Below are 15,267 nucleotides of genomic sequence, written 5' to 3'. Positions count from 1 at the left end.
GCTACCAGTGTGACACGTTGAGCATGTCAGTATTTTTCGGTTTCTGTCTCACAATAATGACTTCTGGTCAGGTGTGCTGTCCCATTCCAGTTACTAAAGTGGTCTTGTGTTTGACAATTACATTGTTCTTTCGGATGTCGGCGTCGCTGGCAAGGCCAGCATTTATTGCCCATCCCTAATTGCCCTTGAGAAGGTGGCGGTGAGCTGCCTTCTTGAACCGCTGCCGTCCGTGTGGTGAAGGTTCTCCCACATTTTGACCCAGCGACGATGAAGGAACGGCGATATATTTCCAAGTCGGGATGATGTGTGACTTGGTGGGGAACGTGCAGGTGGTGTTGTTCCGATGTGCCTGCTGCCCTTGTGCTTCTTCTAGGTGGTAGAGGTCGCGGGTTTGGGAAGCGCTATCGAAAAAGCCTTGGTGAGTTGCTGCAGATGTCGTTGGTACACACTCCAGCTACGGTGCGCCGGTCAAGTTCAGAGGTGTTGAGGATTACATCAAGCTCACTTAAATATTACCAATAGCCAATCCACATTACCTTTTAACAGTGACATCACTCCCATTGACATCGGTCATGTCAATCCCACTGTAAGTGTTTCAATGTCCTCACATCACTACCAAATAAAATGGTAACAAATGCCAATGTGTTAACTTCCTCAGTCATATCCAAAATGAAAAACAAACATCTCATTGAAACATAAAATTCTGACAGGGCGAGACAGACTGGATGTGGGGGGGGGGAGGATGTTTTCCCTGGCTGGGGGGGTCCAGAACGAGGGGTCACAGTCTCAGGATACAGGATAGGACATTTCAGACTGAGATGAGGAGAAATTTCTTCATTCAGAGGATGGTGAACCTGTGGAATTCTGTACCACAGAAAGCTGTGGAGGCCAAGTCACTGAATATATTTAAGAAGGAGATAGATAGATTTCTAGACACAAAAGGCATCAAGGGTATGGGGAGAGAGCAGGAATATGAGATAGAGGATCAGCCATGATCATATTGAATGGTGGAGCAGGCTCGAAGGGCCGAATGGCCTACTCCTGCTCCGATTTTCTATGTTTCTGTGTCCCTTTGCCCGAACCAGTCACCGCCCACAAAACTGGACATGCCCCTGGGTCAGAAAGGCGAGTTTCCACCGATTGTGCCCGTTCGGGTTGCGGGGGTGCGCATCACATTGCACCCAGATTCTTTGGCGCACAGGCACCCGTGGTCACATGAATCCAGCATTAATCACCTGACCAGCAGTTAATTGAAGCTTCAGGTCTGTCCTGCTGCTGCAGAAACATCAATCAGTTTAAACAGAGAGAAAAGTGCTGCTTGCGGTCTCCAGCCTCACTTGAGGGGAATTTTTTTCCCTCACCTTTTGTACTCCCCTACCCTAGCACCTTGAGGCCCCATTGGCCCTGTTCCAGTCACAAATCGATTACGTTCGATCACGCAGCTTGATTGCACTGAGTCAGGGGAGATTTTACTTTTGGGCTTATACTGATGAGTTTGCGCAGAAAATTGGGCTTAACTTCACCTCAGCAAAACTGCCGCAGCGTTGGGCACATTCTGGGCACAATTTGCCAATTGTGCCCCTACTGGAAGCTCCAGGCCATTGCATTTTACTTACTTGTAAATACAGCTTTAACCACAGGATCACTCTTTGTTTCATTAACAATGGTAACTACAGCGATAGTGTAATTGGTTCCAGATTGTAGGTCAGTTATTGTGGTGAAGTTTGTAGCTTCTGTAATGGAATTATTTCCATTAGAAGAACTGTACGTAATGCTGAAGTTGTATTGGGTGGCATTCAATTCTGCAGGTCTGCCCCAGCTCAGAGAGATCGAAGTGTTGGTGATGTCCGTCACCACAATATCTCCAGGTTTGGCAACAACTGTTTAAAACAAAAATACAGGAGGAGGTTATACAATTGTTAAAACCATACCATGTAACTGAATGCTTCAAACCCACCTCATTCCCAATTGACACAATATTGCAAAAAAAAGTTGTTCACTTCACAGACACATATTCATCATAGACCCCAAAACATACAGGACAGGTGAAACAGAAGATTCTTCATTTTAAATGGAGTATCTCTTGAAGTAGCTGCTGAATTCACAAAGACAACATCATCTGTAATAATGTGGACTGCTCTGATCTCAAAACTACATTATGTGGCTGACTGACAATTCACCTATTTGGTCATTGGCCTTCTTCATTCTCAGTTCCTTCAGGCTTTCAGAATCTCAAAATCCCAGCGATCAGTTAGCAAAGCTGAGTCGTGAGCCGGTGATTTCCTACAGCTTTCCAACATTCCCCTCAAAATGGAGATGCTGAACTGCTCAGAAAGCTTATAACTTGCAAGATAGTAATAACCAGCAAGAGTTCAGTCCATCAGTGTTCAGGTAAGGGATACTACTTCAGCTCCAGCATACCATCTAAATCAGTAAACCAGCTGTCCAACTTAGTAACATAAAAATAGGAACTGTTGGAATTACACAGCATTTCAGACAAAAAGTCTACACCCAAAATGCATCAGATACTATTCAAGCTGCTGTGTATTACCAGTTTTTCCATATCTTTTCATTTTACCAACCCGGCATGTTTATCTTCCCAGATTTTTATTCCTCATTTCTCCCAATCCATTTCTCCCTTTATAGGATCCCTTCTCCCTCATCCAACTCTTTCTACAGGGGCAGCTGAAACACAGGGAATAAATAAATATAGAGTATCTCAGCACTTGCACAATTTAACTAAAACCTTCGTCACACTTTTGTTAGGTCCATTTCCCCTCTTGCTGGCTTCCTGAATTCCACCCTCTACAAACTCCAACTTATCCAAAACTGTACCACCCCCATCCTCTTGTGCACAAAGTCCCACTCGCCAGTCAGTCACTGTCCATCAATCCAATGAATTCAAAATCTTCATACTCATTTACAAATTCCTCCACAGCTTCATGCAATTCTGCTCTGCAACCTCCTCCATTACCATCCTTGCCATGCCCTTTTATCCTCCAACTTTGACCTTTTACGTATTCCCCCTTCACTTTACCATTGCTATAAAGTCTTCAGCCAACTTCATGCTCTGGAACTCCTTCCCTAATCCCCTCTACCTCACCATCTTTCTCCTCCCGCCCCCTTAAAAACCTGTAAACTCTTTTTGTCTATGTTTCATAATCTCTCCTAATTCTTCCATTTCTGCTCTGTGCCCTTCTTTTTCAATGAAGTGTCTTAGAATGTTTTGTGTATTCTATATAAATTGAGGTTCTTGAATCTGACAGAATTTTAAAGGGAACCATTTACATTTGAAGAATAATATGTGATGCTGAAGTTCTATTGGGTAGCATCTATGGCTGCAGGTCTCTCTCAGCTCAGAGAAATGCCAATATTTGTCACTAATATGTCCCCAGGCTTGGAAGGAACTGTTTGAGATAAGTTGTTAGGTGTCAGACAGGTCAATGAAACCATAGCATTGAACAAAATACTTCAAACCCACATCATTCCTACATCAGATAATATGTACACATCTTTCTAATTGACATGACATTGTAAATTATACACTTTACAGATAAACATCAGTCATAAATTTAGCAAGAGGAAAAAAATCTAATAATAACAACAACTTGCATTTACATAGAACCTTTAACATAGTAAAACGTCCCAAGGCGCTTCACAGGAGCAACTATCAAACAAAATTTGACACCGAGCCACATAAGGAGATTTTAGGACGGGTGACCAAAAGCTTGGTCAAAGAGGGAGGGGGAGACAGAAGTAGAGAGGCAGAGAGGTTTTGGGAGAGAATTCCAGAGCTTAAGGCCTAGGCAGCTGAAGGCACGGCCGTCAAGGGTGGAGCGATTAAATTCGGGGATGCGCAAGAGGCAAGAATTGGAGGAGCGCAGAGAACTTGGAGAGTTGTAGGAGGTGACAGAGATAGGGAGCAGCAAGGCCATGGAGGGATTTGAAAACAAGGATGAGAATTTTAAAATTGAGTTGTTGCTGGACTGGGAGCCAATGTGGGTCAGTGAGCACAGGGGTGATGGGTGAATAGGACTTGGTGCTAGTTAGGATATGGGCAGCAGAATTTTGGATGAGCTCAAGTTTATGGAGGGTGAAAGATGGGAGGCCGGCCAGAAGAGCATTGGAAAAGTCAAGTCCAGAGTTAACAAAGGCATGCATGAGAGTTTCAGCAGCAGATGAGCTGAGGCAGGGACAGAGACATGCGATGTTACAGAGGTGGAAGTAGGCGGTCTTGATGATCGAACGGATGTGTGGTCGGAAGCTCATCTCAGGGTCAAATAGGATGCCAAGGTTGCGGCTGGTTCAGCTCAGACAGTGGCCAAGGAGAAGGGTGGAGTCGGTGGCTCGGGAATGGGGTTTGTGGCGAGGACCGAAGACAATGGCTTCGGTCTTCCCAATATTTAGTTGGAGAAAATTTTTGCTCATCCAGTACTGGATGAGACAGCAGAAGGGTCAAGAGAGGTGGTGACGAGGTAGTGCTGAATGTTGTCAGCATACGTTTGAAACCTGACGTTGTGTTTTCGGATGATGTTGTTGAGGGGTATGTTGTAGATGAGAAATAGGAGGAGGGGTCATGGTTAGACCGGAGGGGAACTCTAGAGTAACAGTGCGGGAGTGGGAAGAGAAGTCATTGCAGGTGATACTCTGGCTACGAATGGATAGATAAGAATGGAACCAGACGAGCGCAATCCCAGCCAGCTGGAAGATGGAGGAGAGACATTGGAGGAGGATGGTGTGGTCAACCGTGTCAAAGGCTGCGCACAGGTCGAGAAGGATGAGGAGGGATAGTTTACCACAGTCACATGAGGTGTCATGTGTGACTTTGATAAGGGCCCTTTCATCACTTTAGATGGAGTATGGTTCCCAGGGAGATGCCTGCATTCATACACAAATCAACAGTTACATAAATTGGTGCAATCACCACTTTGATCCCCTTGTCTATGCATGGATAGCTATCACTTTTTCAAAAAATATCAATGTTTTTATTGATGAGATGGAAATATAATCTATGTATCACAAACTGAAGAGAAACTGTGCATTATTTATATAGAAAGTACCAAATATCTTAGCCGTGAATCCATAAACCCTGCAAACATTGAATTCAGTGGCACCTCCTACTTAGCATTGAGTAGTCGGGGAATCCCCAGAGTCATTGCTGGGTAACGGAAAAGATCTAGGGGTGAAATTTGTCTCACTTGGTGTCAAATTTTCTTTAAAAAACTCAATTAATTTAAGTTACAAGTGTCAGCAATGTTTGAATGAGCACCTTGGTATACTTAAGCTGAACTGATTCAGTCACCTGCTGCAATTGCAACATAAAGGTAAGTAATGAAGGTTGTTGAGAATAATTAGAGCAGGCCAAAAAGAATAGCTTGGAAAAGTGTGGGTAAGATTGAAGACTGACTAATTATTGATATTTACAGTTCAGAATTACATGTACACAAGTCAGCTCTTAGAATTTCTTATGTAAGCTACCTTATATAAAACCGTGCCTACCTAAAATAAACAGTATAGAATAGCTACCCATTCAATGCATATTGTTCTTCTGCTTGCCGAAGGCAGCTTGCAAAAGAAGGCATCACAGTCAAACAGATGGTGCACTTTGAGGAGACCAGAATGGAAGTCACAAGGTGGAAGGCCGAATACTGTGTGGATGATACACAAGGTGGAACAGAGGAACATGCTTTTGATTTAAACAAATAAATTGCATACTTAAAAAGGTGCAAACGTGTTTCAGAAGATGAGATGCTGGGTCTGTGGTGTGTTGCAAAATGTGCCGTGCATTTTCTGTGCTGCAACAAAATAATTACTAATGTGTCCTTTTCTCCTTTTTACAGTTCTGCTTAAACCCCAAATAGCAAGTCAGTCCATCCCAGGAACAAGCCTCACCATAGCACTCTGATTGTGAGATGATGGCACTAAGGCTAATCCACAAAATGACTTGACCTTAACACATACTTAGCCATGTGCACTAGCTCCAATGCACAGAGGAATTCCACCCAAAGGGGATCAGAAATAGCCCTGCACCCAAGCAGGCCATAATGCAAAACTTGGCCTTTTTATTTTCTTCAGTGTAGGTTCTTAAGAGTTTGCAAAATCTCAAATCATGGGAGTCACTTTAGCTTCTAATGCTTCATGAAGCCATTAACAAGGTGGGGGCAGGGTTAGATTTTTGTCTTCGCCTTCTCAGCACTAATCTGGCGGGGTGGATCACACGTTCTTTATAAATTTCAATAGAAATTAAATCAGGCAGGTGTGCGATCCATCCTGCCAAATTATGGCCCTGACAGCAAAGACAAAAATCTACACCGTGATCTTGTAGAACTCCCCCAACAATCACTAACAATGGACTTCCCAAACGGGTGTGCTCAATGTCAGTAACTTGAGCACAAACAACTCAGTGTTCAGGTAAGGGCCATTGTTACACTAAGATCTGTACTAAAAGCAAATCACAATCACTGAAGAAGTTGCTTCCTCATGTGCACTTTTCCAGTAAACTTCTCCTTCACAATCCTTCTGTTGAAGAGTTGGCAAATTGATGTTCTCACACCTCACCCAACTGAATGAGATACCGGGCACCCAATACCACTGTGTCACAGGACCCAACAGTTGGGGACATTTTGATGCTCCTAATCCCATCTATGCAATAGGAGTGGGCTAGCTTAATCCTCTAAAAACTTCTAAAACTTCACCTGACGAAGGAGAAAGCCTCCGAAAGCTTGTGATTTTCAAATAAAACAGTTGGACTATAACCTGGTGTTGTAAGATTCCTTACATTTGTCAACTCTAAAAATTGAAATCAGATCTGAGAGTAATTAGCTGGAAACCTTAATCTCTTCTATCAAGTGAAATTGAACGATCTTTTTAATTTGGAATGGGGGATGGAGGGTCTAGTAAAACTCTACTTACGTGCCAGTTAACGTAGGGTGACTTGGCTACCACTGATTAAAACATTTTATGTTAAGGTTAAGACTAGAATTTAGACCAGGCCTGATTTTAGGAATAACTTTTAGGCCATGGTAGCCATAGGATTTACAAGTAGTATCAATAGTTTGTGAAATACCAGATTAAGATATCAGAAACCAGAAAATCATGGAGTGATTCAGAACCTCAGCTTTAGATCTTCAATGTGCAAGAAATTACCCTTAAATATGTTACTGATTGGCCAATTGCTCCCATGTGGTTTTCCCAGCTGAGCTTTTGGGGCTATGGTTGTGGTGACTCTGCTGGATTCACATGTGGAGGGAGGTAGTTGAGGAGACTGGAAGAAAGTAAACATTTTCATCCATGAACTAACATTTTGCAGTTTTTAAAACAGGTGTTGCACTATCACTCTTCTGTTAATGGACAGCTTTCGAGAATGAAGATTCTTAAGTCGATATCCCCACCATCACAGAAGCCAGTCTTCTGCCGATTCGATTCACTCCACGTGATATCAAGAAACGGCTGAGTGCACTGGATACAGCAAAGGCTATGGGCCCCGACAACATCCCGGCTGTAGTGCTGAAGACTTGTGCTCCAGAACTAGCTGAGCCTCTCGCCAAGCTATTCCAGTACAGCTACAACACTGGCATCTACCCGACAATGTGGAAAATTGCCCAGGTATGTCCTGTCCACAAAAAGCAGGACAAATCCAATCTGGCCCCATGAGTCTACTCTCAATTATCAGCAAAGTGATGGAAGGTGTCGTTGACAGTGCTATCAATCAGCACTTACTCACCAATAACCTGCTCATCGATGCTCAGTTTGGTTTCCGCCAGGACCACTCGGCTCCAGACCTCATTACAGCCTTGGTCCAAACATGGACAAAAGAGCTGAATTCCAGAGGTAAGGTGAGAGTGACTGCCCTTGACATCAAGGCAGCATTTGACTGAGTGTGGCACTAAGGAGCCCTAGTAAAATTGAAGTCAATGGGAATCATGGGGAAAACTCTCCAGTGGCTGGAGTCACAAAGGAAGATGGTAGTGGTTGTTGGAGGCCAATCATCTCAGCCCCAGGGCATTACTGCAGGAATCCCTCAGGGCAGTGTCCTAGGCCCAACCATCTTCAGCTGCTTCATCAATGACCCTCGCTCCATCATAAGGTCAGAAATGGGGATGTTAGCTGATAACTGCACAGTGTTCAGTTCCATTCGCAACCCCTCAAATAATGAGCCATGATGTGGAGATGCCGGTGATGGACTGGGGTGGACAAATGTAAGGAATCTTACAACACCAGGTTATAGTCCAACAGTTTTATTTGAAAATCACAAGCTTTCGGAGCTTACCTCCTTAGTCAGGTGAGTGAGTGAAGGGTTCTAAAATCGCATTGATTTTAGAACCCTTCACTCACTCACCTGACGAAGGAGGTAAGCTCCGAAAGCTTGTGATTTTCAAATAAAACTGTTGGACTATAACCTGGTGTTGTAAGATTCCTTACATTCCTCAAATAATGAAGCAGCCCGAGCCCGCATGCAGCAAGACCTGGACAACATCCAGGCTTGGGCTCATAAGTGGCAAGTAACATTCGCGCCAGACAAGTGCCAGGCAATGACCACCTCCCCATGACATTCAACTGCATTACCATCGCCGAATCCCCCACCATCAACATCCTGGGGGTCACCATTGACCAGAAACTTAACTGAACCAGCCATATAAATACTGTGGCTACAAGAGCAGGTCAGAGACTGGGTATTCTGCGGCGTGTGACTCACCTCCTAACATCCCAAAGCCTTTCCACCATCTACAAGGCACAAGTGAGGAGTGTGATGGAATACTCTCCACTTGCTTGGATGAGTGCAGCTCCAATAACACTCAAGAAGCTCAATGCCATCCAGGACAAAGCAGCCCACTTGATTGGCACCCCATCCACCACCCTAAACATTCACTCCCGTCACCACCGGCGTACTGTGGCTGCAGTGCGTACCATCCACAGGATGCACTGCAGCAACTCGCCCAGGCTTCTTCGACAGCACCTCCCAAACCCGTGACCTCTACCACCTAGAAGGACAAGGGCAGCAGGCACATGAGAACAACACCACCTGCACGTTCCCCTCCAAGTCACACACCATCCCAACTTGGAAATATATCGCCATTCTTTCATCGTCGCTGGCTCAAAATCCTGGAACTCCCTTCCTAAAAGCACTGTGGGAGAACCTTCACCACGCAGACTGCAGCGGTTCAAGAAAGCGGCTCACGACCACCTTCTCAAGGGCAATTAGGGATGGGCAATAAATGTCAGCCTCACCATATCCCATGAACTAATAAAAAAAAATTGGACATTTGTGTTATCTGAAGGCAAGATCATTGATTTGAGACGACATTTTTGAAACCAACCAAAGGGACGCAGCAAAGATATAATGCAAACATTTGCAAAGATTGCAGAATATTTTAAATATTGGAGGTAATCACAGCAGCCATCTAACTGCAAAGATTTATTTATTTTTTACCCAGGACTCAACACCTCACTGGAACTTCACAGCCAGATGGTTGCAGGAATGAGCTCTAGACCTGACTTCATCCACTTTTTTGTCAGTTCCTGGTCAGCAGCATTGCACTTCTGCGGTAGGTAGAAATGGCCAAAATGCCTTTTCTATAACCCAAAAAGGAAATTATTCCACCATGATTGTGACATGTTCACCATTCAGGCTTTCCTTTGCATTCTATCTACTTTCCTTCTGGACAGCGCAACAACCTTCTCAGAGATGAAGGCAAGGAGTTCATAGGTACATAATTAAGTAATTACGCAATTGAACTCCAAGTCCATTCACTCAACTGTTACCCTCAGGTACAACAATTGATGGTTTACTGTTTCACATGATGCACGGTTAATGCGAGTTTGTAGCACAGGCTACGTTGCAATTTTTAAGCTGATTTTACTTAAACTGTCCTGCTTTGGGATTTTTGATCTTTTTTTTTCTTCACATAAAAGGATTGAGTTCTGGAAGTACAACTTCAAAATTTGTGGAAGACACCAAATTGGGGGGTGTAGTTAATACATAGGAAGAATGCAAGAAGATATTAATAAACTTGCAAATTAGGTGCATAATTGCCAAACGCATTTCATTATAGATAAGGTGAGGTGGTGCATTTTGGTAGGAAGAATAAGGAGGCCACATATTGCTTGGATAATAAGTCTAAATGGGCTAGAGGAGCAAGGGGATCTTGGGGTACAGATGTACAAATCATAAAGTAGCGATACAGGTTAATACGGCCATAAAAAGGGCAAACCAAGCACTGGTTCATTTCTAGAGGAATAGAATTGAAAAGCAGAGAAGTTAAATTTGTATAGAACCTTGGTTTGACAACACTTGGAGTATTGTGTGCAGTTCTGGTCTCCATATTATAAAAAAGGATACAGAAGCATTGGAAAAGGTACAAAAAAGATTCACAAGGATGATACCAGAACTGAGAGGATATATTTATCAGGAAAGGCTGAACAGGCTGGGGCTCTTTTCTCTAGAAAACACAACACTGAGGGGTGACCTCAGGTTGAGTAGATTGGGACTCTACTCATTGGAGTTCAGAAGAATGAGAGGCGATCTTATTGAAACATATAAGATTGTGAGGGGGCTTGATCGGGTGGATGCGGTAAGGATGTTCCCAAGGATGGGTGAAACTAGAACTAGGGGGCATAATCTTAGAATAAGGGGCTGCTCTTTCAAAACTGAGATGAGGAGAAACTTCTTCACTCAGAGGGTAGTAGGTCTGTGGAATTTGCTGCCCCAGGAAGCTGTGGAAGCTACATCATTAAATAAATTTAAAACAGAAATAGACAGTTTCCTAGAAGTAAAGGGAATTAGGGGTTACGGGGAGCGGGCAGGAAATTGGACATGAATTTAGGATCAGATCAGTCATGATCTTATTGAATGGCGGAGCAGGCTCGAGGGGCGGATTGGCCTACTCCTGCTCCTATTTCTTATGTTCTTATGTTCCTATGACCTAATAGAGGTCTTTAAGATAATGAAAGGATTTGATAGGGTAAACATAGAGAAAATGTTTCCACTTGTGCGGGAGTCCAAAACTAGAGGTCATAAATATAAAACAGTCACTAATAAATCCAATAGAGAATTCAGGAGAAACTTGTTAACCCAAAGAGTGGTAAGAATATGGAAGGCGGTACCACAAGGAGTAGTTGAGGCAAATAGCTTGGGTGCATTTAAGGGGAAGCTAGATAAGCACGAGGGAGAAAAGAACAGAAGGATATCCTGATAGGGTTAGATGAAGTCGGGAGGGAGAAGGTTCGTATGGAGCATAAACGCCGGCATAGACCAGCTGGGCCGAATGGCCTGTTTCTGAGCTGTCGACTTGATGTAACTCAATGTTTAAGAGTTGTGTTTGGAAACAGTGAATTCAAAAAAACCAAAGGCTGCAGCACTGTGGCAGCGGGGGGTGGGGGGGGGGGTGGTGGTTGATGAGGTAATGAGCCAACTATCCATACTGTTTTTAGAATGACCGGGGGTATTAAACAATTTATCTAATTGCTGATAGCCTAATGAAACAACCATGCCGATGAAGGTGGGGATAATTCCATGAGCCCAGCATGAGGTGCCTACTGAGAGCATACTCTTGGAAGATGGGGTCGTCACTTTGGTTGACAGGTCTACTGGTGCATCCTTGAACGGAGAAGGAGTTGGAGGCTCCGCCATTCCACCTCGTGTGAATATTCAAATGTATAGGAGAAAAAAAATACTTGAACAGTCAGTCAGATTTTAAGCAAAGGAATGTGAGGTGTAGGCCTGGGGCCTGAAGCTAGAAGCTAAAACTCAGGAGGGCAGTTTTTGTAGTTAGAAGTTGTCTCGAAAGAAAGTCAGCCCATGAAAAGATCAGGGCATGTGGTGTATCATTTTTTCTCATTTTGAGAGGAGAGAAATGCGATTGAGTGAAAGAAGCTGTCAGTGTTGCTCTGTATGTTCACTTGTTGTCTGTGAAGTAAAACATCTTAACAATTTGCATCAGGCCTCATCTCACTTGTGTTTCTCAGTCCACCGACTGAAAGAATTACAGAAGCGCATGTGAGGTCATGTGCGAAAAACAATGTCCAGTTCAGATCACAAGGGGGTGCTATTGTTACACCCCTGGGTTATGCTGTTGTATAATTAGGTATCGGCCAGTGTGAGCACACTGCTCAACATAAGATACTCGAGCCACTTAAAGGAGTGACCACCAGCACTTGTTCTGGAGAGGATATCTACGGCTGCCCTGAAAGTTGTGGCAAAGACTTGAAAACTTCCCAGAAAAGTGAGGGAAATGAGTGGGGGAGGTTTCCTGATGAATCCCCGCCCTAGAAATAGCTGTAGTCATTTCAATAACAACAACTTGCAGTTATATAGCACCTTTAACATAGTAAAACATGACAAGGCACATCACAGGAGCATTAGCAAATAAGATTTGACACCGAACCATATAAGGAGATATTAGGACAGGTGACCAAAAACCTTGCTGAAAGAAGTAGGCTTTAAGGAGCGTCCTAAAGGAGAGAGAGGTCGAACGGTGGAGGAGTTCAGGGAGGGAATTCCAGAGCTTAGGGCCTAGGAAGCTAGAGGCATGGTCGCCAGCGGTGGAACGAAGAAAAACAGGGACGTGCAAGAGGCCAGGATTGGAGGAACGCAGAGATCTCGGAGGGTGTAGGGTTGGAGGAGGTTACAGAGATAGGGAGGGGCGAGGCCATGGAGGGATTTGAAAACAATGATGAGAATTTTAAAATTGAGGTGTTGCTGGACCAGGAGCCAATGTAGGTCAGCGAGCACAGGGGTGATGGCTGAACAGGACTTGGTGCAAGTTAGGATACTGGCAGCAGAGTTTTGGCTGAGCTCAAGTTTACGGAGGGTGCAAGGTGAGGAGAGTATTGGAATAGTCCAATTTCCCTCCCATTCTGTTGGGGGTAGGACTGCACCAGCCATCATTTGCCCGTCCCAACATGTTTAAATACTGAATAAGTGGGGCTCAGACTTGACTCAGATTTTCCAGCCTTTCTGCCTTCGATTTGCCAGTCAGAAAGAACTGCATAGAAGGGGCATTAAGACATCTCTGGCAGTGGGAGGATGGTTGAAAGGACAGCCTATGGGAATGCTTAGATTGTTCTGTGCACTCCTGCTTTTTCCCACTGCACCAGCTACACATCTATGTTTAGCTAGGCTCATTCAGATGGTGGATTTGCAATGCTTCAGGGGTAACACTAGATGGGATGGTGAAGTAACATGTAAACCAAACCTTAAATAGAAGAGTGACATTTTTGTTATATACACATTAAAGAAAATTACTTTAATTTCCAATGATTGTACGATCCCAAATCAGTTTGAGGAGAACAAAGGTAACAATGCAAAACCATTTCATGAATGTAAGTTGTGTTAGATCCAGCAGGTGTCATTGAATCCTTTCCAGGTATTAGGTTACTTCTGTCTCTAGATGGCATTAATGGCTTTTGCTGGCCTCAGAATATTTCACAGCACAGCCTCAAACTGTGCGAAATATTATTGCTTCAGTCATCGCAACATATTTAGACTTCAGAATGTTTTTTTAAAGCTGTAGTAAATAGTGAGATATTTCATAGAATCATAGAATGGTTACAGCACAGGAGGCCATTCAGCCCATCAAGCCCACGCCAGCTCTTTGTAAGAGCAATCCAATTAGTCCCATTCCCCCGCTCTTTCCCCAAAAGCCTGCAAATTTTTTCCCTTCAAGTGATTATCCAATCCCTTTTTGAAAGCTATAATTGAATCTGCTTCCACCACCCTTTCAGGCAGCGCATTCCAGATCATAACGACTTGCTGCGTAATGACATTTTTCCTCATGTCGCCTTCGGTTCTTTTGCCAATCACGTGAAATCTGTGCCTCTAGTTCTCAACCCTTTCACCAATGGGAACAGTTTCTCTTTATTTACTTTATCTAAACTCTTCGTGATTTTGAACATTTCTATCAAATCTCCTCTTAACCTTCTCTGCTCCAAGGAGACCAACCCCAGCTTCTCCAGTCTATCCATGTAACTGAAGCCCCTCATCCCTGGAACCATTCTAGTAAATCTTTCTGCACCTTCTCTAAGGCCTTCACATCCTTCCTGAGGTGCAGTGCCCAGAATTTGACACAATACTCCAGTTGTGACCGACCCAGTGTTTTATGAACGTTCAACATAACTTCCTTGCTTTTGTGCTCTTTGCCTATTTATAAATCCCAGGATCCCGTATACTTTCTCAACCTGTCCTGCCATCCTTCAAAGATTTGTGCACATATAGCCCCAGGTCTCTCTGTTCCTGCACCCCCCTCTAAATTGAAAGTTATGAAAATCAGATGAATACAAAAGGAGAAAAACAGAATTCAAACTCTAAAACCGGTCAAGGCATAAAAGTATATATATTGGTAATGGTGAGTGTCGACGTTAATTCCTGAATGCTACATTCTGTTTCTCATTCCTCCATTCCTTCTCTTGGATAAATCTCCAATTGCCGACCATCCTCTGAATCAACTTCACTGACTCCTGGCCAATTCTTTGCCCTTTCAATAACTGCTAGTTCACTCCTAATCCTGTGGAAGCTCCTGGATCTACTTCTACTCCTCTTCAGAGTCTTGAACCATGCTTCACTTCTCTGCTGGCTGTAAAGTTTACTGCTGTTGAAGCTAGGTCAATTGAAAATTTCAAAACTGAGATTGATAGATTTGTGTTAGGCAAGGGTATTAAGGGATATGGAACTAAGGTGGGTAAATGGAGTTGAGATACAGATCAGCCATGATCTAACTGAATGCCGGAATAGGCTCAAGAAGCTGAATGGCCTACTCCTGTTCCTAATGTTCCAGGTTCCAATTTGTTACTTCCCCTGTCCCCAAATCAGGCCCTCCATCGTTGCCTGATGGCTGGAGGGAGGTTTTCTCCTCAAACTCAACAGAGCTAAACAGGGAGAGGGCTAAGTAAATGAGAGAAGGAAAGAGAACCAGAGAAGAAACAAAGAAGCTGGAGAGGCAAAGGAAAGCATGTGAGAAAGGTAAGAGAGAGAGCAGAGTGTGAGAAAATTTCAAAACTGAGATTGATAGATTTTTGTTAGGCCAGGGTATTAAAGGTTACGGAATCAAGGCGGATAAATGGAGTTAGGACACAGGTCAGCCATGATATAATTGAATGGCGGAACAGGCAGGAGGGGCTGAATGGCCTACTCCTTTTCCTATGGTGAAAGTCTTGGAATGCCATGTAATAAAAGAGAATTTAACTTATTCTGTCACAGTAAAGCAGTGGCCTTGGTCATAGGCCTATATGGAAGGTTGTATTTTTGGTTTTACTTGATTGGCAGCTTTTTTG

The 15,267-nt window shown here is 43.7% G+C and overlaps 1 protein-coding gene across 2 annotated transcripts in view; it reads right to left on the bottom strand.

The window, feature by feature from the left end:
* ptprja (protein tyrosine phosphatase receptor type Ja) overlaps positions 1-15,267 on the bottom strand; it is a 158,724-nt gene that overhangs the window by 107,016 nt on the left and 36,441 nt on the right. For both annotated transcript variants that reach the window (XM_067993731.1, XM_067993730.1), the window contains exon 3: positions 1,617-1,880. In XM_067993731.1, the coding sequence (XP_067849832.1) occupies positions 1,617-1,880 (264 nt within the window). The remainder of the gene's footprint in view (positions 1-1,616; positions 1,881-15,267) is intronic.

Source organism: Heptranchias perlo, chromosome 12 (assembly GCF_035084215.1).
Source record: "Heptranchias perlo isolate sHepPer1 chromosome 12, sHepPer1.hap1, whole genome shotgun sequence".
Taxonomy (NCBI): domain Eukaryota; kingdom Metazoa; phylum Chordata; class Chondrichthyes; order Hexanchiformes; family Hexanchidae; genus Heptranchias; species Heptranchias perlo.
Note: the sequence above shows the minus strand (reverse complement) of the source record. Positions and strands in the feature narration are given on the sequence as shown.